Source organism: Dipodomys merriami, unplaced genomic scaffold (assembly GCF_024711535.1).
Source record: "Dipodomys merriami isolate MVZ:Mamm:240054 unplaced genomic scaffold, mDipMer1.0.p SCAF_524, whole genome shotgun sequence".
Classification (NCBI taxonomy): Eukaryota; Metazoa; Chordata; class Mammalia; order Rodentia; family Heteromyidae; genus Dipodomys; species Dipodomys merriami.
The window spans coordinates 723669-745302 of NW_027206096.1; the positions used below are offsets into that span (position 1 = coordinate 723669).

The following is a 21634-nucleotide window of genomic DNA, read 5'->3' on the forward strand; positions in this document are numbered from 1 at the left end:
TCTCCCTGGACTGCTAACTCATGGCAACAGGACTGTTTACCTGCTTTACTCACTTGCTACCTTGAGTGGTGCTGCACGTAGAGTCGTTAAAGAATTTCTGTGGATGAATGTGTGAGTTGTAAATAACTCTACTTACCCACCTGGAAGTATGAGTGATTTTTTTTTTTTCCAGATTGAATACCTGACTCAACCTGTTTGAGCTACTGTGTATAAGAGATGGGAATGGAAAAGTAAGCACTCAGCCCAGGTTCCTTCCCTAATGGTTCCTCCAGCCTCTGCCAGGGTCCTAAGGGCACAAGGAGGCATACTATCAAGGAAAACCAGAGAGCAAAGGGAAGAGGATGAACAGGATGACTGGGAGCCAGTCAGCTGAAGGAGCTAGGGGCAGGGTGAATGCTGGATTAGGAAGGCTAGTGGTGAAATAACAGCAGACACACTTCCTAGATCTGCTTTAACTTACTGGCTAAGTGGTCTCACATACAGAAGTGTAGACATGATAATGATTGGTCCTATTCATCCATTAAAAATGGAGGGAGCTTGGCTGGGAAGGTGGCTCAGTGGTAGAGCACTTGCCTTGCATGCTCAAGGCCCTGGGTTCGATTCCTCAGCACCACATAAGTAAAAAGCCGGAAGTGGCGCTGTGGCTCAAGTGGTAGAGCACTAGCCTTGAGCTGAAGAGCTGAGGGACAGCGCCCAGGCCCAGAGTTCAGGCCCCATAACCGGACCCAAAAAAAAAAAAAAAAAAAATGGAGGGAGCTAAACCAGGCATCGGTGGCTCATGCCTGTAATCCTAGGTACTCAGGAGGCTGAGATCTCAGGTCAGGGTTTAAAGCCAGCCTAGGCAGGAAAGTCCATGAGACTCTTATCTCCAGTTAACCACCAGAAAACCAGAAGTAGTGCTGTGGCTCAAGTGGTAGAGCACTAGCCTTGAGCTGAAGAGCTGAGGGACAGTGCTCAGGCCTAGAGTTCAAGGCCCCCCCCCCCCCACACACACTGAAACAAAAAAAGAAGAAAAAGGTGAACTGCTGGATCTGGAAAACATTGTGTTAAGTGGAATAAGTCAGGCCCAGAGGGACAAAGGACATATGTTTTCTTTAATATAGAAGGTAGAGTTAATTTATAAATGTGTAAGTAAACATATACAAGGTTGTATGCAAATGTTAGAAAATGTATTAACTGAAATGTAGTATTTACAGGGGAGAATTCAAATGCTATAATTCCTTTAAAAAAAAACCAAACTGGAAGTGGCGCTGTAGCTCTAGTGGTAGAGCGCTCACCTTGAGTTGAAGAGCTGAGGGACAACGCCCAGGCCCAGAGGTCAAGCTCCACGACAGCCAAAATAAAACAAAGAAAACTAACAGTCTAATAAAATGAATACCAGGAAACTGACACTTGAAAGGTGTGGGGAGGGGATGTGAAGGGGGAGGGCAGACGAATGAAGAGAGGAAGGGGGAGGACATGTATGGGAAATAGAATGTGCTCAACTGATTTCTTTTTTTCTTTTTCTTTTTTGCATCAGTCTGGGGCTTTAACTCAGTGCCTGAGTTTGAGTCATAGTTCCACTTCTGGTTTCTTGTTTGTTTTGGAGGGGAGTGGTCAATTGGAGATAAGATTCTCCTGGACTGTCCTACGCAGGCTGGCTTTGAACCACAATCCTCACATCTCAGCCTCCTGAGTAGCTAGGATTACAAGCATGAGCCACCAGCACCTGGCTGCTTAACTGATTTCTTAATTTCCCTTTGAAAAGAGATTAGGAAGAGTTTACTCTGCTTAGTTAGTACATAACTCTAATTGAGACTCTTTTTGAAATACAGATTTGTTGAAGAGGACCATATTCCCTACATAAATGCTTACCAGCATTTTCCAGAAGAGATGAAATTATATGGGCGAGACAAAGGAATCTTTACTATAGAGGTAAGTTTTTTTTCTCCTTTTTTTTTTTTTTTTTTTTTTTTTTTAATTTTTTATTGCTTATTGTTTTTTTTTTTTTTATTGTAAAGATACTATACAGAGGGTTACAGTTACATGAGTGAGGTAATGAGTACACTTCCACTTCCTCTTGAACATTGTTACCCCCTCCATTGTTTTCCCCCTACCATCCCCTCCCTCCCTCCCTTCCCCAAGGTTCTTTTTTTTTTTTTTTTTTTTGATTGTGATTAAGTGATTACTTAATTTCCGGAAATTCACAGTATTGTGGAATAATGATGCTCATTTAAAGTTACAAGTTCATTCTAACTTTCCTGGAGCAAATTGTCTATCACAGTCTGTAATATATAACGGTGCTCATATGTTATATACCATATATGTGATCAGCAGCATGAGGATATTTAGTAGTGGTTCAACCAGATGAGTGGGAGTTCTTTGTTTCTTAAGTCCTGTTAGTTTTGTCATATCACCTAACATTTTGGATTCATCATCCACTTATCAGGGAGACCATGTACTGTTTGTCTCTTCGTTCTTGGCTTACCTCGCTCAACATGATTCCTTCTAGCTCCATCCATTTCCCTGCAAATGCCATTATTTTGTCATTTCTAATGGCTGCATAATATTCCATTGTGTATAGATACCACAATTTTTGGATCCATTCATCTGTGGTGGGGCATCTAGGTTGTTTCCATATCCTAACTATTGCGGACAGTGCTGCAATAAACATGGAGGTGCACGTGTCCTTGTTTTTCTCCTTTTTTAAAAAAATTACTTCATAGTCATTAATAAGACTGATTTATCTTCACTTTCTCCCTTAGTATTTGTTGTTGTTGTTTTCTAAAAAAAAAATCTGAATTTTGTTTTATTCAAGTAAGGAACCGTAGTGATAATTTAATGAAGAATGGAATTTAATCTTTTAAATTCTTCAGAAGAGTTGTGTTTTTATTGTTACTTCCACACTGTGTCGCCTTAGAGGAAGTTAACACCTGGTTTTCGGAGGCACTGTTTTGAGTTCTCCTCTAGAGTTAGCTTATCTTGTTGTTGTTGTTGTTTTTGGTCAGTCATGGGGCTCAAACTCTGGGCCTGGGCACTGTCCCTTAGCTCTTCAGCTCCAGACAAGCACTCTACTACTTGAGCCACTACAGTGCCACTTCCAGCTTTATCTGTTTATGTGGTGCTGAGGAATCGAACCCAGGGCCTCATGCATGCAAGGCAAGTACTCTACCACTGAGCCACCTGCCCAGCCCCAGTATAATGCATCCTGAGTGGTCTAAGAGTGTGGCTCAAGTGTCAAGCACACTGAGTTTAGTTCCTAGTACTTCAAGAAACAAAAAGAAAAGAGTTTAACCTGGTATGATGGTACACATGTAATCCCAGCTACTCAGGAAGTAAAATCAAGATGATCATGAGTTTAAGGCCAGTTGAAAACAAAAACAAGGGGCTGGAGGTTTAGCCCAGCGGAAGAGCGTCCGCCCAGCGCGCTCAAGGCCCTGGGTTCGGTCCTCAGCCCTGGAAAAAAAAAAGAAAACAAAAAGAAGGGAGATATGGATCAAGTGGTCCGTGTCTACCACAACACACACATCCTGCAGAGTACCTTGAAAAATATAAACGCATACATATATACAAGAATCTGTATCGTAGATCAGTCCCCACTACTGCCAAAAAAAATCGTCTGCCAGACCATTACCTTTATTGAAAACAGTTACTTGTTTGTTATTAGTTGTTAGTGTCTTAATGTATACTGGGGTTCAGGACAGTCTGGGTTCCTACATAGAAATCAGAAAGATTGTAATTGGAAGCCAGCCTAGACAAAAACTTTAAAAAAATCAGTGATACCCCATTTCAAGAAGTAATCTGGAGCCAGGTACCTGTTGCTCATGCCTGAAATCCTAGATACTTAGGAGGCTGAGGATCACAGTTCAAAGCCAGGCCCGGGAGGAAAGCCTGTGAGACTCTTGTCTCCAATTAACCTGAAGTTTTAAATAACACACCATTTGAGAGTGGTGTGACATCCTGCCATCCCACTGACTCTTGCTCCAATTAACCAGCAAAAAGCTGTAAGTGGAGCTGTGGCTCAAGTGGTAGAGTGCTAACTTAGACTAAAAAAATTCAGGTATAGCACTCAGGCTCTGTGTTCAAGCCCCAGGACTGGCACAAAAATAAAAAATAATCTGGGCATGATGGCATTTATCTGTCATCCAGCTGCATAGGAGGCATACATTGGAAGATCATCATCCAAGGTTGGGCTAGAGCAAAAAATGTGAGATCCTGTGTGAAAAGTAATGGCAGACAAGGACTGGGACATCTCTCAAGTGGTAGAGTTTCTGCCTAGCAAGCAGAGAGCCTGATTACACCAGTACAGTCAAAATAAGGAGGAGGAAAAGGGGAAGGGGGAAGGAGAGGGGAGGAAGAAATATAGAATGCTACATTAATGGGGCTGGGAAGGTGGCTCAGTGATAGAGTGCTTGCCTTGCATGCCTTAGGCCCTAGGTTTGATTCCTCAGCACCACATAAGCAAAAAGAAAAAAAGCCGGAAGTGGCGCTGTGGCTCAAGTGGTAGAGTACTAGCCTTGAGCTGAAGAGCTGAGGGACAGTGCCCAGGCCCAGAGTTCAGGCCCCACAACCAGATCCAAAAGAGAAAAAAAAAGTGCTACATTTAAATAAAAATCATCTACTAAATTATTTCCATTTCTTCCATTGTAGCCACTGTTTTGTTTGCTTTTTTTTTTTAACTTTTTTTTTAACTTATTTTTGTCAGTCGTGGGACTTGGCTTGGGTGCTGTCCCTCCACTCTTCAACTCAAGGGCAGCTCTCTGCCACTTGAGCCACAGTGCCACTTCTGGTTTTCTGGTGGTTAATTAGAGATAAGAGTCTTGCAGTGGGGCTGGGAAGGTGGTTCAGTGCTAGAGCGCTTGCCTTGCAGGCCTGAGGCCCTGGGTTCAACTCCTCAGCACCACATATAAGCATAAAGAAAAAAGCCGGAAGTGGCTCTGTGGCTCAAGTGGTAGAGTGCTAGCCTTGAGCTGAAGAGCTGAGGGACAGCGTCCAGGCCCAGAATTCAGGCCCCATGACCAGATCCAAAAAAAAAAAAAAAAGAGTCTTGCAGACTTTCCTGCTTGGGCTGGCTTTGAACCTCTATCCTCAGATCTCAGCCTCCTGAGTAGCTAGTTTTACAGGCGTAAGCCACCAGTGCCTGGCTATTTTATTTTTTTATAATGGTCCTGTGCTTGAACTCAGGGTCTGGGCACTGTCCCTTCTCTTTTATGCTCAAGACTGGCACTCTGCCACTTGAGCCACAGCTTTACTTCTGGCTTTTTGCTGGTTAATTGGATATAAAGGTCTTATGCCTGGGCTGTGTGCAAATCCTGATTCTTAGATATTGCAAGTGTTAGTCACTGGTTTCCTACAAATTGTTTATTTGTTTTTCTTTTTCTTTTTTTTTTTTTTTTAAGTGGTCTTACTCTACAGCTTGGGCTGGCCTTCAACATGTGGTCCCCAGACTCTCACCTGCCAAGGGCTAGGATGATAAGAATGTACCTCCATGCCCAGCAGTAGTCATTCTTACTTTTCACGAATTCTAAATTAATTTGATCTGGATGGTTCATGAAGTTTGCTGTAAATAAAGCATTCGTTTATACGTAATATTTTTGTGCGTGAAGGAATAGAATGTCCAAATATGTAGGATATATGGGAGCTAATTTTCCATAACAGGTCTTTTTCTGTAGAGAATTGAAGCATGTGTCACCATTGGAGTGAGTGATTGATTGTGGTACTGGTAGCTGGACCCTGGGCCTCAAGCACATCGACAACTCTTTGAAATCACATGTTCAAATCATTTTATAATTAAACATTCAGTATTACTATTCATAATTCATAAGCTATGAATTAGAGTGTTATTTAAAGCTCAAATAGATTTCCTATGGATCTCTGTATCTTCAGGTCCTAAATCCATAGACAGAAATTGTCATTATTTCCTAAGCAATATAATGTAACAATTATTTAACATTGCATTTGCATGGTACATATATATGTATATGTATATATTTGTATATATGAATATGTATAAGTATACATATATATGTATGTGTATGTGTGTAGGTGTATATATATATATATATATATATATATATGGCACATTTTCTTTACCCATTCCTTGTGGGATTGTTTTGAGGGGATGGGACTTTCTGGGGTTTGAATTGGGCCTCATGCTGGCTCTGCAGGTGCTCTACTACTTGAGTCATGCCTTAGTCCACACAGGTTGTTGGTTACACACCTTGGTTCCTTTCCTGTGGCTCAGAGATGCCCAATAAGGAGGGGCATGATTGTTCTGATTATAGTGTAGCTTTGTTTCTTCTCCTTTTCTTTCATTGTACTACAGTTTGAACTCACAAGTCGCAAGCAGTCTATTACCTGAGCCATGCCCCCTTGCTCTTTTTGCTTTAGTTTGTCAGATCAGGTCTTGTCCTTTTGCCCAGGTTCCTGCCTTCTGAGTAGCTGAGATTACATAAATAAGCCACCATGCTCTGCTTGTGTTTGAGATAGGGTCTTGCCTAACTACCTTTTGGGGGGCCTAACTATCTTTGCCTCATTGTTGGTTCTCAGGACCCTCCATACTGAAAATGATAATGACTATTCTAATTTATATTCCCACCAATAATGTACTAGTTCCTTTTGTTCTGTGTCTTTACCAGTACCTAGTATCTTTAATCTTTTAAAATTAACCTTGAGCTAAGGGATGGGGTAAAATAGATTTCTTGAAGATTTTGGTGGAAATAAAAGTAATGAGATTTTTTGACTTGGTAACAGCCGTTGCAGTTTGCTTTTTCACTTCTTGGAGAGTTTGTTTTTCTCACATACTGAGGTTCTCAGCTCAGGGCCTGATAACTTGTTAGGTAAGTGCTCTATCTCTTGATCCACCCCTATAGCCCAAGATTTTTTTTTTCAGTCATGGGGGCTGAACTCTGGACCTGGGCACTGCACCTCAGCTCTTCAGCTCAAGGCTAGTGCTCTACCACTTGAGCCACAGCGCTACTTCCTACTTTTTTCTGTTTATGTGGTGCTGGGGAATCGAACCCAGGGCCTCATGCATGCAAGGCAAGCACACTACCACTGAGCCAACTTGCCAGCCCCAAGAATTTTCTTTACCTTTTTATTTTGGAATAATTAGAGATATATAGAGAAGTCATAATACTGAAAGTAGTACCCTGAGCTCAAGTCCCAGTACCGCAGATAATAACCATAATAATACACACTGCAGAGAGATTCATGGAGCCTCTACCTAGATTCTATTATTGCTAACATGTATTTCTGTTGTTTTGTTATTGTGCTGTGCAGCCAGGCCCCTGAGTTCAAGCCCCAGGACCAGGTATACACACAAAAAGAATCCCATTACATTTTAATGGGAATTCCCTAAGGGTTATTATAACTTCTGCTTATGAGCAAGGACATTTAAAAGCAGGAGTGTCAGTATCACTCTTATGAAAATCAGTGTATGAGGCCAGTAATCTTCTATCAGTTAATCTGTACTCTTCACTGATATATTGAAACTCACAATGCATCATTCAAGTTAGAAAGTGGCTGTATGAGACTGCATTTATATTTCTTTTAGGAGAATGATACTTTGTGTTTGCTAAGGGAAGCCAGCAATTTCATGTGGATTCTCTTGTTATTTAGTTGGATCCTGGGCTAAAGATAATAGGACAGGGCTGAGAAAGTAGAACTTAAAAACTACCAGCAGAGTGTTTGGAAAAGTCTTTAAGTGGTCTTCAGAAGGTTTCCTACCTCTGATCTTCTGGACAGAACAAATTGTTGTCCCTTGTTTACTTGGCATGTCCTATTGGCCATCAGTTTATCATCTTGTATTTGTTCCCAAGTTTCAGTGGTTCATGCAAATTGATAGTATGTTTCTGCAATGTTCTCTTGGGACATACAGAGTCATGTGTCTGTGTGTGTCTGAGTGTGAGTGTGTCTGTGCTATAGACTCCCAGAAAACTAGACTTGGAATATAAGAGGGCATTGTTTGTTGCTACCTGGGAGATTCACACCCAGTAAGACACCTGAAAGAACATACATACAAATAGAAGAAGACAACATGAAACTCCAAATCCTGTTGGTAGAGGTTTGCAGGGGGCAAGAGGGATGGGGAAGATGGTAGAGGAGATTTGGTCCAAGCACTGTGTGTACATACGGCAAAACCTCTCCTAAAAATGTCTGCTAACCCAAAAATTAGAGAATTCTGGCAGACTGACAATAGAAGGTGAACTACTTTATGAATTGTATATGTGGGATTCATTTTATTTTCCCATAAGTAGTCCATTACAGTGCTTTGCTATTACTTCTGATTGGCTTTTTTTCCCTTATTAATTTTACTTTGTAACCGAGAATCTGGTGACAGGTTTGGATTAACAGGTGCATGTAGCATTAGTTTCTCAGCTGAGTCTTAGCTTCAGAACAACAATAACAGTACGTAGGGTGGGGCACTGGTCTTTTTGTCTTAAACAGCTGAGCAGGAAGTTCATCTCTGACAGAGTATTGTAATCTGCTTTATCACCGGAGCCTGCTGTTGTGTAACAGAAACTCTAGCTTGTCCTTGCCTGTCTTAAATCATTGCTTCATGAAGGAAAATAAACTCACTGGAATATTTGTGAAATTCAATTAAAATGCTTTCCCAGAGTTCCATTTTTTATTTCATCTAGACGTACTTTACTATAGTTCTATCATCTTTAAAGGACGTAGTGATTTCTTGCTATTGTGATTAAGTGGGTCTGTGCCACTCCAGAAGCCCTCTCTGTTTATGACACTTTCCAGGCAGGTGGCAGCCCAGTGGAGAAACAGGCCATGCTCCACCCGGCCCCCTTTCTTAAGAACTGGGAGGGCCTGGGATGCCTTCGCCTGACTGTGTACTTAATTGACAGGCAGCTTTTCTTCTTTGTATGCTTTGCTTTTGCTCACAAAAGTTCATTCACTCTTCTGTAGTATGTTGAAACTTTTAAATGGAAACGGCTTTTCGCTAACAAAGGAAGCATTTTCTTCCCCTTCCATGTTTTAGCTCTCTCCACTAAGTCTTGGCTTCTTGAGCAGCTGAGCCTCCACCAGAAATGACAAAAGGTGCAATTGTGCTCAGAGATGGCGGTGAAGATAATGCCTGCCAGTGGACTTGTGTGTGGGCTGCTGGGACGGTTTTTCTTCTGTGTCTGGATTTTTATTTTTGTTACGCAGAAAGTGGAACACGCCTTAAAAATACCCTTCCTGACCTTCCAAAGGCTTAAAAAAACAAAACCTTTATCCTAGGTGAGCTATTTCTTTCCATTAAGTTCTTCTGCCCCATCAACAACAGATGAGAGAAGACCCACTGAGAATGGAGGGAATGGAGCACTATACAGAGAATTGTGGTTCATTGATTCATGTCTTTCGACGCAGGCCTCGCCAGTTTCCTTGGGCCCGCCCGCCATTACCCTGACTTGAGCAATGCAAGGCCTTTGTATTTCCAGTCGTCTTTGCTGAGTTGTCACTTCCAGCCCAGCATGAGCAGCCTGGAGTTTATTTCCTTATTTAATTGGAAGATAATCTCCCCCTGCTTTTTCCTCTTCAGTTTGGACTCCAGTTTCTGGACAATGGTGACTTGAAACATCATTTACTTCCACCAGAAATCTTCCTGTTCACCTGGGGGAATAAGCTGAAAGAGAGTCTCCTTCAGGGCAGCGGCTCCAGCGGTCAGACCTAGATACACCTGCACTTCATTCTCGCCATTTCTTTCAGGGGCTAGACAGGAAGTCAGTTTCTTATTTTTGGACATCCCCTCTCTCTTTCTTTCTCCCTCACACTTTCTCTCACTCACTTCTCTTCTGAGATTTGAACTCGGGACGTGGGGTTTGCTAGCCATAATATACCTACAGCCCTTGATTTTCCTTTTATATTGGGAACCTGCAGACCAGTTCTAGAAAGATAACATATGATGTACATATTCTCCTGCCACTGTCCTTGGCAATGTTTCTAAATCCTCAAGAATCAGTCATTTTGTCAGGCCTTGCTGCAGGCAGCAAGGAGAAAGGGGTAAAGATGAAACTGGAAATTCATTCTGAAGCACACCTCCAGTGTTCTGAATGTTGATCAACAGCATTCTCCTTTTTGAATGAGCAAGAGGAGGAGACGTGGCACAGGTCCAGCCAAACCCACGGGTGGCACTTCGCCGTGATGACTCGCGCGTCCTGGAGCGGTCTTCCACCCTTGTGAAACTGGGTCTCTTGGCTGAAGGAAGAAACACTCTTCAGCACTGTCCGTCAGCTCCTCCGGGTGCACCTCTAGTAAGGTCTCCTTGGGTCAGATATTAGTCCACTCAGTCTTCAAACTTTACTCCAGATGTGCTCACCATCTTACTGTGGCAGGCCTCGAGAGTGTTTGTGCAATCTTTGTTAGAATAACATCTGACAGTTTCAGATCTCCCCCAGGGAAATGAAGGTAAGTGCAATGACAACAGGTGTTCTCACATCCCCTCACTCCCCTCACAGCTCCGCGAGAGGCAGGGGATGGCGTCTTTTGTTCTGGCCTCCCACGCTTTAGCCATCACTGGACTGTGTGTGCACATGTCTCTTGTCAAGCTGGCATAGAAAATGGTCTGAGTGTCTGCCCATATACAAGAAAAAGGAGAATGAAGGCACTGCATTTTATTTGTTGTTTGCTGTTCCCCTCAACTCTGGATTCACAGCAATTCTATTACTTCTTAGGGGTTCTGAAGTTTTGTGTATATAAGAAAGAATATTCTGGAAGCTGGGGGCCAGTGGCAATCCTAGCTACTCAGGAGGCTGAGATCTGAGGATCACAGTTTGAACCAGCCTGGGCAAGAAAGTCCATGAGACTTATCTCCAGTTAACTGCCACCCCACCCTCCACTCCCCACCCCCCAAAAAAGGCTAGAATTGGAGATGATTCAAGTGGTTAGAGTACTAGCCTTGAGCCCAAGAACTCAGGGACAGTGCCAAAGTTCTGAATTCAAGCCTCAGGAACAGCACAAAAGAGAAAGAGGGAGGAATGAGAGAGAAAGGAAGCAACGCAGATCAAAAAGAATAAAAATAAAAGAAGCCAGGCACCAGTGGCCATAAACCTAGCTATTCAGGAATCTTCGATCTGAGGGTCATAGTTCAAAGCCAGTCCATGAGACTCATCTCCAATTAACTACCAAAAAGCCAAAAGTGGAACTGTGGCTCAAAGTGCTCTAGACTGCTGCACAAAAGGTCAGGGGCAGCACCCAAGTCCTGAGTTCAAGCCCCAGGTCCAGCATACATACACAGAAATACTCTAGAGATTGGGAGACTGAGGCAGAAGGAGCCTGTGTTCAAAGCCAGTCTGAGTTACTTAGGGAGACTTTCTCAAAAGACAACAACAACAACAACAAAAACAGGTGTGATGGCACATACCTATAATTCTATCAATGCTGGGGCAGAAGAGTTGTGAGTTCTACACATAACTGAGCCCCTGTCTTTAAAAATGAAAAAAAAAAAAAAAAAACAATGGAAACTCCTAGAGAAGTCATTTAAGCAGCATCTTCTCAGACCAGTGTTCTAATGTAGGACCTAAGAAGACCCTTCACTCAGAATAAGCATCTTCCATGTGATTCCCATAGCGATTTGTTCTATGCAGTGCACATAATTCTTATCATTCTTCCTGTCCTGTCTTTGTTCTACTTCATTCCACAAAAATTGAGATAGTATTTGATGAACTAGCAAATAACCCAAGGGTCAGTATAAACAACAAGCCTTAACTAGTCAGGCTAGGGTGTTGGTATTGGTTGGTTTCTTTTTGTGGTACTGAGGTACACTTGAGCTCTGCCCTCAGTCTTTTGGGAATATTTTGTTTGCTTGTTTTTGAGATAGTATCTTGCTGATTTTTCCTGGTCTAGCCTCAAATTCATGATCCTCCTGCTTCTATCTCCTGAGTAGCTAGGTTTAGGAGCATGCATCACCACACTCAGCTTAAAACTTGCAGTTTTAAACAGAATTCTGTTTATTCTATTTGATACATCAGAAATTCTAAATACCTAGTGAAAATATGTACAAATGCCTACAGCTTCTAAGAGGTCCTTCCCTTAGGTGTGTCCTAGAGGTGAGTGTATCTTCTACAAATCAGTCTAACAAGTCACTGACTGTGTACCATGGCTGTTATGTGGTAGTTGCTCCTGTTTTATAATCTTATCCTCTTTGGCTAAGGACAGTGGGACAGAGACAAAAATGTTGCACGGTCCTGTTACTCTCTAAAAACACACTAAGCAGCAACGCTCAAAGCCACTGCCAAAGGTTAGATATATTGCTGCACTAGACTGGGCTGGCTCATTTATACTAGGAGCAAATGTGAGGAGAGACCAAGGGCCCCTGCCAAGCTCTATTGGCATAACTGACTGGCATTCTGGTGCGTGCATGCGTGCGTGCGTGCATGCGTGTGTGTGTGTGTGTGTGTGTGTGTGTGTGTGTGTGTGTGTGTGTGTGTGTGTGTCTCATAAGGTCTTGCTGTGCAGTTCAGGCTGTCCTTGAATGCACAGTCCTCCTGGCTCAGCCTCCCAAGTGAGGGGATTACAGGTGTGCACCACCACTTCCTGCACATTTGGATGCTTTCAGTGAGGTCCCCTGGGACAGAAATGGTGTGAAAACTAAGGTACAGTTTAACAAAATGAATACCAAGAAGCTGGAGCTTGTGGTATCGAGGAAGGAATCAAGGAAGGGGGTTAGACCAATGACAGAGGAAGGGTGGGAGGAGCGTGCAACATGGAGTTATAGATTTTACCTGCTCAGAACCTAATAACCTAATGTCATCTCCCACATGAGGCATGTGACACTGCTGGGGGAAGGGGACTATGCACTTATGGTGAAGTTAAAGATGAATGGGCATGGGGGGTTGTACATGGTTGTAGTTACGGCAGCAGTGACTGTAGTTGAGTGTCATCTCAGCCTTATCTCTTCTCCAGATGCTCCTATGGCAAGAAGTGTGGCCTTCATGAGGCCAGGAAGAGTTTCATGAGCCAAACAGAATTTTAACGGCTTTTCAATTTAGTACTATTACTGCTTAGAATTACTGTTAGGATAGTAAGAATCTGTGGGTATTTTCCCCTTCCTATTTTTCTCTGCATTCCAAATATGTATTCAATAGATACATGTTATTTTTAATCAGAAAATATTCTTTAAATAATTTATGTTATAGGCATTGCTCTCATTGTTTTTTATAGTATTAGAGTTAGAACTTGAGGCTCGTGCTTGCTAGGCAGGTGCTCAACCACTCAAGCCATACTTTCAGCTCTTTAAGAATTAGGGGCTGGGAAGGTGGCTCAGTGGTAGAGCGCTTTCCTTGCATGCCTGAGGCCCTGGGTTCGATTCCTCAGCACCACGTAAGCAAAAAGAAAAAAGCCGGAAGTGGCACTGTGGCTCAAGTGGTAGAGCGCTAGCCTTGAGCTGAGGAGCTGAGGGACAGTGCCCAGGCCCAGAGTTCAGGCCCCACAACCAGACCAAAAAAAAAGAATTGTTACCTTGGAGGTACTGGTGGCTCACACCTGTAATCCTGTCTTTTCGGAAGGCCGAGATCTGAGGGCTGTGGTTCCAAGCCAGCCCTAGAAGACAAATCTGAGATTCCAGTTAACCAGCAAAAAGGGAAATGATAGAGCCAGGGAGATCGGGGAGCCTAGTAAGAGCTTAAGGCCTGAGTTCATGCTCTGAGACCAACACACACACACACACTCTTGATTACCTATTTTTCATTTCAGTCTTGGCCTGACTATGAGGAGATCTATAAAAACATGATTGAAATTGCCATATTTTTAGACTTGCCACGTTTTCCAGACATAACTGAAGACTGCTACCTCCATCCCAACGTCTTGTGTATGAAATACTTAATGGAAGTCAATCTCCCTGGTAAGGAGTGGTAGACCTTGGGGTAGGGGGTGGCAGTGGGGGATTCCTCACCTTTGGGATTATGGTAAGCAGATAAGAAACCTTCCTTTCCAGTCACAGTCTACCATAGCCTGAAAGGGTCTAGAAGTAACCAGCTTCAATTCATAATACTGTCTGAAAATTAATTCAAATTACTTAAAATACATAAAGGGGCAGTGTTCCGAAATAAAGTTCTGTTTTGGTGTTGAGAATATATGTAGCCTTTATAGCAAGTCTGAGCCAGGTGCCTGGGGCTCGCTCCTGGAATCTTAGCTTCTCAGGAGGCTGAGATACAAGGGTCATGGCTCCAAGCCAGTCCAAGAAAGTCCCTGAGACTCTTTTCTCCAGTTAACCACCATTTTACAAAAAGCCAGAAGTAAAGCTGTGGCTCTAGTAGTAGAGCACCAGCTTTGATTGGAAAAAGCTAAGGGACAGTGCCCAGGCCTTGAATTCAAGCCTCAGTACTAGCACAAAAAGTAGATATAAAAAGTCTGCTGAGTGCAAGCAAAGTCACAAATATTTCAATATGAGTTATTCTCTTTTTCAATAAAACACTTTATTTGCGTGAAATATTATTACTATATAATGAAGGTTTAAAAAAAAAAAAAAAAAAGAAAAACCCCAGTCAAGCATGGTGGCCCATGTTTGTAATCCCAGCAGGTTAAGAGACTGAGACCAGAAGATGGGCAGTTCAGGGCCAGCTTGGGCTACAGAGTGAGACCCTGTCTCAAAAGCAACAGCAACACCAGGCAACAGTAGCCCATGCCTGTAATCCTATCTATTCAGGAGGCTGAGATCTGAGCATCACAGTTCAAAACCAGCCCAGGCAGGAATGTCTGTGAGTTGCTTTCTCCAGTTCCAGTTTATCACAGAAAAAACCAGAAGTGGCTCAGTGGCTCAAGTGGTAGAGTGCTCACCTCAAGCAAAAAGCTCAAGAACAGTGCCCAGGCCCAGAGTTTAGGTCTTAGTAAGGCTGGCAAAAAAACAACAACAAAAAAAAAAACCCCACAGCAACAACAAAACTCCAGAAGGTGATGTATGGTAGTTTTGTTGTTTAGTAACATTTACTGTTTCCAACTCTTTTTTTTTTTGGGGGGGGGGGGGGTGGGGGCGGGTCCGCTCGTGGGGCCTGAACTCTGGGCCTGGGTGCTGTCCTTCAGCTCTTCAGCTCAAGGCTAGTGCTCTACCACTTGAGCCACAGCACCACTTCCGGCTTTTTTCTTTTTGCTTATGTGGTTCTGAGGAATCGAACCCAGGGCCTCAGGCATGCAAGGCAAGCGCTCTACCACTGAGCCACCTTCCCAGCCCTGTTTCCAACTCTTAAAAGAAACAGAGGGCAAAGTCTGGTCAGATCCTACGTACCACAGGACAGCGGCAAGGACAGCCTTACTGCCTCCTTCCAGAGCAACAAGACGAGGGCTGCAGGCAGGGCCCACTGCGGGAAGCCCCCCTGAACCCCAGCTCTGCTAGACCAGAAATGGGAGGAGCTTTGTTTGTTTGTTTCTGTTTTGAGACAGAGCCCCTCACTGTGTGGTCCAGGCAGCTGGAACTAGGATCTGATCCAGCCTTAGTTTGAGAACTAAGATTACAGTTGTGCACCACCACACCCAACCTAGGACTTTCATTCCTAAAATGTAAACATGCTATGACTGCATCATTGCCTAAGCAATACCAAAAATATGCTTGAGTGTATTTTTATTATGTATGGGTGTGTGTGCACACACACACGTGTGCATGTATTTGTTTTTGAGACGAGTCTCTCTCTGTTGCCCAGATTGGTCTTGAACTTGTGGGCTCACGTGAGCCTCCTGCCTCTATCTCCAAAGTAGCTTTGTGCCTCGTGTGTGCTTCCGCCTATCTAAGATGCATGGAAGTCAGGTGCAGTCCAGCAGCAGACAGAAGAATTTTCAAAAGGGGAAGAGTCGGCTGCCTGTGTCTCACACTTGTAATCCTAGCTGCTCAGAAGGCTGAGATCTGAGACTCTTACCTCCAATTAACCACCAAAAAGCTAGAAGTGGAGCTATGGCTCTAGTGATAGAGTACCAACCTTGAGCAAAAAGCTCAATAACAGTGCCTATGACTGACACAAAGAAAATGAGGGAGAGTTGTGTATTTGGAATTTTTTCAAGAGAGCTAAAAGTGGTTTTAAGCATGTGAGAGCAACAGATACCCTTCCTTAGTGCCCTTCATTGTTTTGATTTTTTATTTGAGACAGGCTCTCACTAAGTAGCCCAGACCATGAACTCATCATCTTCCTGTCTACCAAGCACTGGAATTTTGGACATTTGCCACCATACCTGGCTCCTCAGTGCTTTTTTTGTTTGCTTTTTGTTTGGTTGCTCTTGGGGCTTGAACTCAGGACCTGGGCCCTGTCTCTGAGCTTTTTCATGGAAGGCTAGTGCTCAGTCACAGTGACCCACCAGGCCACTTCCAGTTTTCTGGAGAAAAGAGTCCAATGGACTTTCCTGCCTGGGCTGGTTTTGAACTGCGATCCTCACTCAGATCTCCACCTTCTGAGTAGCTAGGATTGCAGGTGTGAGCCACCAGCACCCAGCTTCTTCAGTGATTTTTAAATGTGACCAGAAAGCCTCAGCAAGCCTGCCACACACAGTTTTGCAGGCCCTTTGACAACTGGGAATGAGCCGGTGTGGTGCTTCATGTGGACGTGAGCAGGTCTGCACAGTAGAGTTTCTGGGCACTTTCACAAATATATGTCATTTCTAGAGGCCTTTGGGATTTCCAGAGTGCCCCCCACATCTCTCCTCTGCAAAGGTAGGGAGGGAAGGCAGGTAGGGGCCTTCATTAATACTTGAGAACTTGAGAGACTCAGAAACTCAGGTGGTCAGAAGCAGAGAAGGTTCTGACACCACATCTTCTGCCCCACAGTGGGCTCTCCCCACACCCAGCTCTGTTCCTCCTGCTTCTGCCACTTCTGCTTTATTCTACTTGTGCTTCTGGTACAAGAGGAGCAGTATAAAATATAAGATCTAGAAGAAACTAGAAACTTACGTGTAACTAAACCCCGAGCTCCCGAGGAAAAGGGCTGTCTCTAGGTCAAGTACCCAGAGCATACTAACTTGTTGAAGAATGAAGAACTCTTAGGTAAGAACTTTAGCTAAGTTATTAGACTGTAGTAGACATATAAGATAATTTGATGCCATGTTTTCAAATGTACTATATATGTGTTTCATTTCTGTGTGAGCAAAGCACATTTTAATTATTAGTGGATGCTTTGGAGATTTTAATTTTTTATTTATTCATTTTTATTTATTTATTTTTGTCAGTCATGGGGCTTGAACTCTGGGCCTGGGTACTGTCCCTCAGCTCTTCAGCTCAAGGCTAGCGCTCTACCACTTGAGCCACAGCACTACTTCTGGTTTTTTGGTGGTTTATTGGAGATAGTATCTCACAGAGTTTCCTGCCCAGGATGGCTTTGAACCATGATCCTCAGATCTCAGTCTCCTGAGTAGCTAGGATTACAGTCGTAAGCCCCTGGCACCTGGCTAGATTTTAATTTTTATTTACTTGTTTTTGCATTCCTGGGAATTAAACCAAGGTCTCAGCGTGCTAGGTCAGTGCTTTTGTCACTGAGCTCCATTCCCAGATCTGATTAGTGAAGTTTTACTCAAATATGTTAAGGAGGAAACTTGCTTCGTAGTTGACTCGTCCTTTACCATAAATGTGCAGTGAACAGCAGTTTTGTGTATGTTGATGCATTTGGGAAGGCACAGCAAGACTGGCTCATTCTCAGGTTTAAGACAGAGACAAGTAATATGCTCTTGAGGTGCTGAGAGCCTGGGAGAGTGTGTTCGTGCTCACAAGTGGCTCATCCAAGGAGCCTGCTGGTGTCACACTGGTGTGCTTAGAAGAAGGAATTGGTATAGCCAAGATCTGTGCTGTACGTAACGATCAGACCAGCAGAGCTTGACATGAGGAATGGGGAAAATAAACTTTCTAGACAAAGAGGCAAAAGTGTCTGTGCAGAACAGAAAGTGTGTGAGTGGCTTTGATGTAACGGGGCTGTAGCTACAAGTTTTCATGGGTTGATGAGAAAAGGAGAATGAGATGATTGGACCACAGCAGAGTCAGACCTGAAAAGAGGAGTCTAGTTATAGGGTGAGCCGAGGAGCAGCAGTAGAGGAGAAAAGGAGATAGGGTTGGCAGAACTTGGAGTGCCTTAGGGACGTTAACTCATGTAGTCTTCCTAATAGATATCATCCATACTGTTGTCATTCTTGCTTTATGCCGGTGGAGGGGGAAGATGATGTATCATGCCCAAGACCACAGAGCTAATAAGGGATGAGCAGGCCTCCAGACGACGCAGCACGGTTCTGCTGGCGTGGCACGCTCCAGTCCATGGAGGCAATAGTAGCCAGTAGCACTGCTGACTGAATGCACACCGCAGGCCTGGGTCAGTTCCATGCAGTGCCTTAGGTTTTTGTAAGCTTTTGTTATACTTCAATTTGAGTGGGATGCAGTGTGTCTTGCATACTTAGGTTAGTTAAAAAGTTGTTGTGTTGGGGCTGGGAAGGTGGCTCAGTGGTAGAGCGCTTGCCTTGCATGCGTGAGGCCCTGGGTTTGATTCCTCAGCACCACATAAGCAAAAAGAAAAATCCGGAAGTAACGCTGTGGCTCAAGTGGAAGAGCGCTAGCCTTGAGCTGAAGAGCTGAGGGACAGCGCCCAGGCCCAGAGTTCAGGCCCCACGACCGGACCAAAAAAAAAAAGTTGTTGTGTTACAGAATTTTCAAAGTGCATTTACCTGTCCTATTTAATCTTTTTAATTCTTGGTAACCCATTTAACAAGTAAGGAAATTGAGGTTGAATGACTAATCCAAAGTCCCATGGATGCTGATTGAGAAGCATAAATATAGGCCCTAGGTTTTCTGGTCCCAATTCCTACATTATTCAGCCTTGACTAATACAGTCTATATGAAGCATACGGTATATTTGAAAACAGAGCATCTACTTAAATGCATATTGGGGCCTCTGGGGCTTACCATGGTCCTGGACAGCCACGAAGCTTTTGGTCTAATGTGTGTTTCGGGTAAGTGTGCCTTTCTGCGGAGGCGCAGATGAGAATCAGGAGACACACATGGAACAGCATAGCACGGATGTGTGGCTGTCTGCAGTATGCCAAAATGGGGCCCACACATTGAGGAACTAAAAACAGGAAAGACGACCTGCCAAGATTCTTCCATTACTTTTTCTGTACATTTTTGGTGTATTTTATTTACAAAACATATGTAAAGGTTATTGAGCATGCCTGTAATCCTAGCACTCTGGTCATAGGCAGAAAAATCATGAGTTCAAAGCCAGCTTGGGCTACCTAGTGAGACCCTGTCTCAAAAAGTGTGTGTGTGTGTGTGTGTGTGTGTGTGTGTGTGTGTGTGTGTGTGTGTGTGTGTGTGTGTGTGTGTGTGTGTGTGTGTGTGTGTGTGTGTGTGTGTGTGTGTGTGTGTGTGTGTGTGTGTGTGTGTGTGTGTGTGTGTTACCTTACAGATCTAGTTTGCCAAAAAGTTTAATTACATTTAGCTGTTTTTTTTCTTCAACAGATGAAATGCATGGTTTAACCTCCCAAGTTGTAAAAATGACTGGAATAGGAGAAGTGGATTTTCTGACATTTGATCCAATAGCTAAAATGAAAAGGGCTGTTAAATACGATGTGCAAGCTGTAGCTGTCATTGTTGTAGTATTAAAGCTACTCTTTCTATTGGATGACAATTTAGAGTGGTAAGTATAACTGACATAAAACTTTGTGGTAGATAATACTGCATTGCACTGATAGTTTTTTTTAAGACAATAGGGAAAATACACTGCTTTTGCATGGTGGTCCAGAGTAAAGGAATACATGTGTTAGTTCAGTAGAAAATGGAACATGGACAGCACTGAGTGGAACAGTGATTCTCACTTAACACTGACTCAGCTTGTGTAGATGGTCTGCTCATGGTTCATTACTAGTGCTCTTTAGAAAGCTCTGTTTCTCCTTATTCCAGGTTTCTCATTTAAAATACAATTATTTACCACTTTGTGTGCCTTAGACTCCTAGCACTGTCCTTCAGTTTATTTTAGAGTCCAGTGGAGTCTTACAGTGTTGCCCCTCCCAAATTCAGCAAGGAATGACTGAATTCATAGTCTCCCAGCTTTCAGAAATTGCTTCCCCATTAAAACTTTGTATTAGTTTCAAGCACTGTTCTATACTTTCTCTCAGAAGAATTCAAAACTTAACTCTCCAAATATATGATTTTTAAATAAATTGATTTATTTATTGTTATCTCCAGGTCTTTGTCTGATCATGCTGAAGAGTATAATGGAATGAATGATGAAGGTACTTAATTTTTATTAGCCAAGTTCAAAGTGGCTATAAATAATGAATCAAAAGATACACTAAGTCAGCCTGGCGCCAGTAGTTCACACCTGTAATCAATCCTAGCTACTTAGGACACTGAGATCTGAGATCTAAGAATGGTGGTTTAGAGCCAGCCCAGTACAGGAAAATCCATGAGATTCTTTTTTTTTTTTTTTGGGGGGTGGGGGTGTCAGTCACGGGGCTTGAACTCTGGGCCTAGGCACTGTCCCTCAGCTCTTCAGCTCAGGGTGAGTGCTTTACCACTTGAGCCACAGCACCACTTCTGGTTTCCTAGTGGTTTATCAGAGATAAGAATCTCAAAGCTTTTCCTGCCTGGGCTGGCTTTGAACTGCAATCCTCAGATCTCAGCCTCCTGAGTAGCTAGGATTACTGAGCCACTGGTGCCCAGCTCCATGAGATTCTTTTTTTTTTTTTTTTGGTCGGCCGTGGGGCTTGAACTCTGGGCCTGGGTGCTGTCCCTCAGCTCTTCAGCTCAAGGCGAGCGCTCTACCACTTGAGCTACAGCACCACTTCCGGTTTTCTGGTGGTTTATTGGAGATAGGAGTCTCACGGTCTCTCCTGCCCGGGCTGGCTTTGAACTGCGATCCTCAGATCTCAGCCTCCTGAGTAACTAGGATTACAGGCGTGAGTCACCAGCGCCCGGCTTCCATGAGATTCTTATTGCCAATTATGCACCAAAAAAGCTGAAAGTAGTGCTGCGGCTCAGGTGGTAGAGGGCTAGCCTTGAGATGAAGAGCTGAGGAACAGCCCCAGGCGGAGTTCAAGCCCCACGACCAACCAAAAAAAAAATTCAAGGACAGCACTTAGTCAAGCCCCAGGACTGGCAAAAAAGAAAGGTGGGGGGAGGGAGGGAGGAAGAGAGAGAAAGAAAGAGGGAAAGAACGAAAGAGAGAGAGAAAAGGGAAGGAAGAAAGAAAGAAAGAAAGAAAGGTAGTGGAAAAACTTAAATAGTATGTATTTGGCAGCCGTGGGGTGGGCGTGGGGGTAATACCTTGTACCAGGGCTGGTTTTGCATAGACTTCTTATATCCTTGGGCCATTAAGCAACTTCAGTGACTGCTGGCCTACTGTATTTAAAGACAAACTTGCTGTTTTCCCAGCAGCCACTCACTGACCAGACTATGCCATAAACCTAGTGAGTGACCAAACTACACTTTGAACTTAGTGACAGCTCTGTGACCACTCTATCCTAATCCCTCTAGCCTGAGCTCATGCAGAATGGAGCATTGTAAGCTGCTGGAGGGGCAGCCCTGTCTCACCTTTTATTATTTTTTTTAATCTTTGGTGTCTAATAGAGTAATTAGCCTAAGAGCAACATCGTGAAGTTGGTAAATGTTTGAATTCTGTTCCAGCATTGTTACATTCACTGGTCATAGAATGAAAGGTTGTCCAGCGTCCCTAGTAAGGGAAAGTGGCTTAGACTTTGTGAATGT

At 43.5% G+C, this 21634-nt stretch overlaps 1 protein-coding gene across 1 annotated transcript in view; it reads left to right on the forward strand.

Annotated features, from left to right (window-relative positions):
• Positions 1-21634, forward strand: part of LOC138811400 (TATA box-binding protein-associated factor RNA polymerase I subunit B-like) — a 63604-nt gene that overhangs the window by 29086 nt on the left and 12884 nt on the right. The window contains exons 8-11 of the mRNA XM_069999141.1: positions 1815-1914; positions 13669-13816; positions 19388-19565; positions 20114-20160. Coding sequence (XP_069855242.1) covers positions 1815-1914; positions 13669-13816; positions 19388-19565; positions 20114-20160 — 473 coding nt within the window. The remainder of the gene's footprint in view (positions 1-1814; positions 1915-13668; positions 13817-19387; positions 19566-20113; positions 20161-21634) is intronic.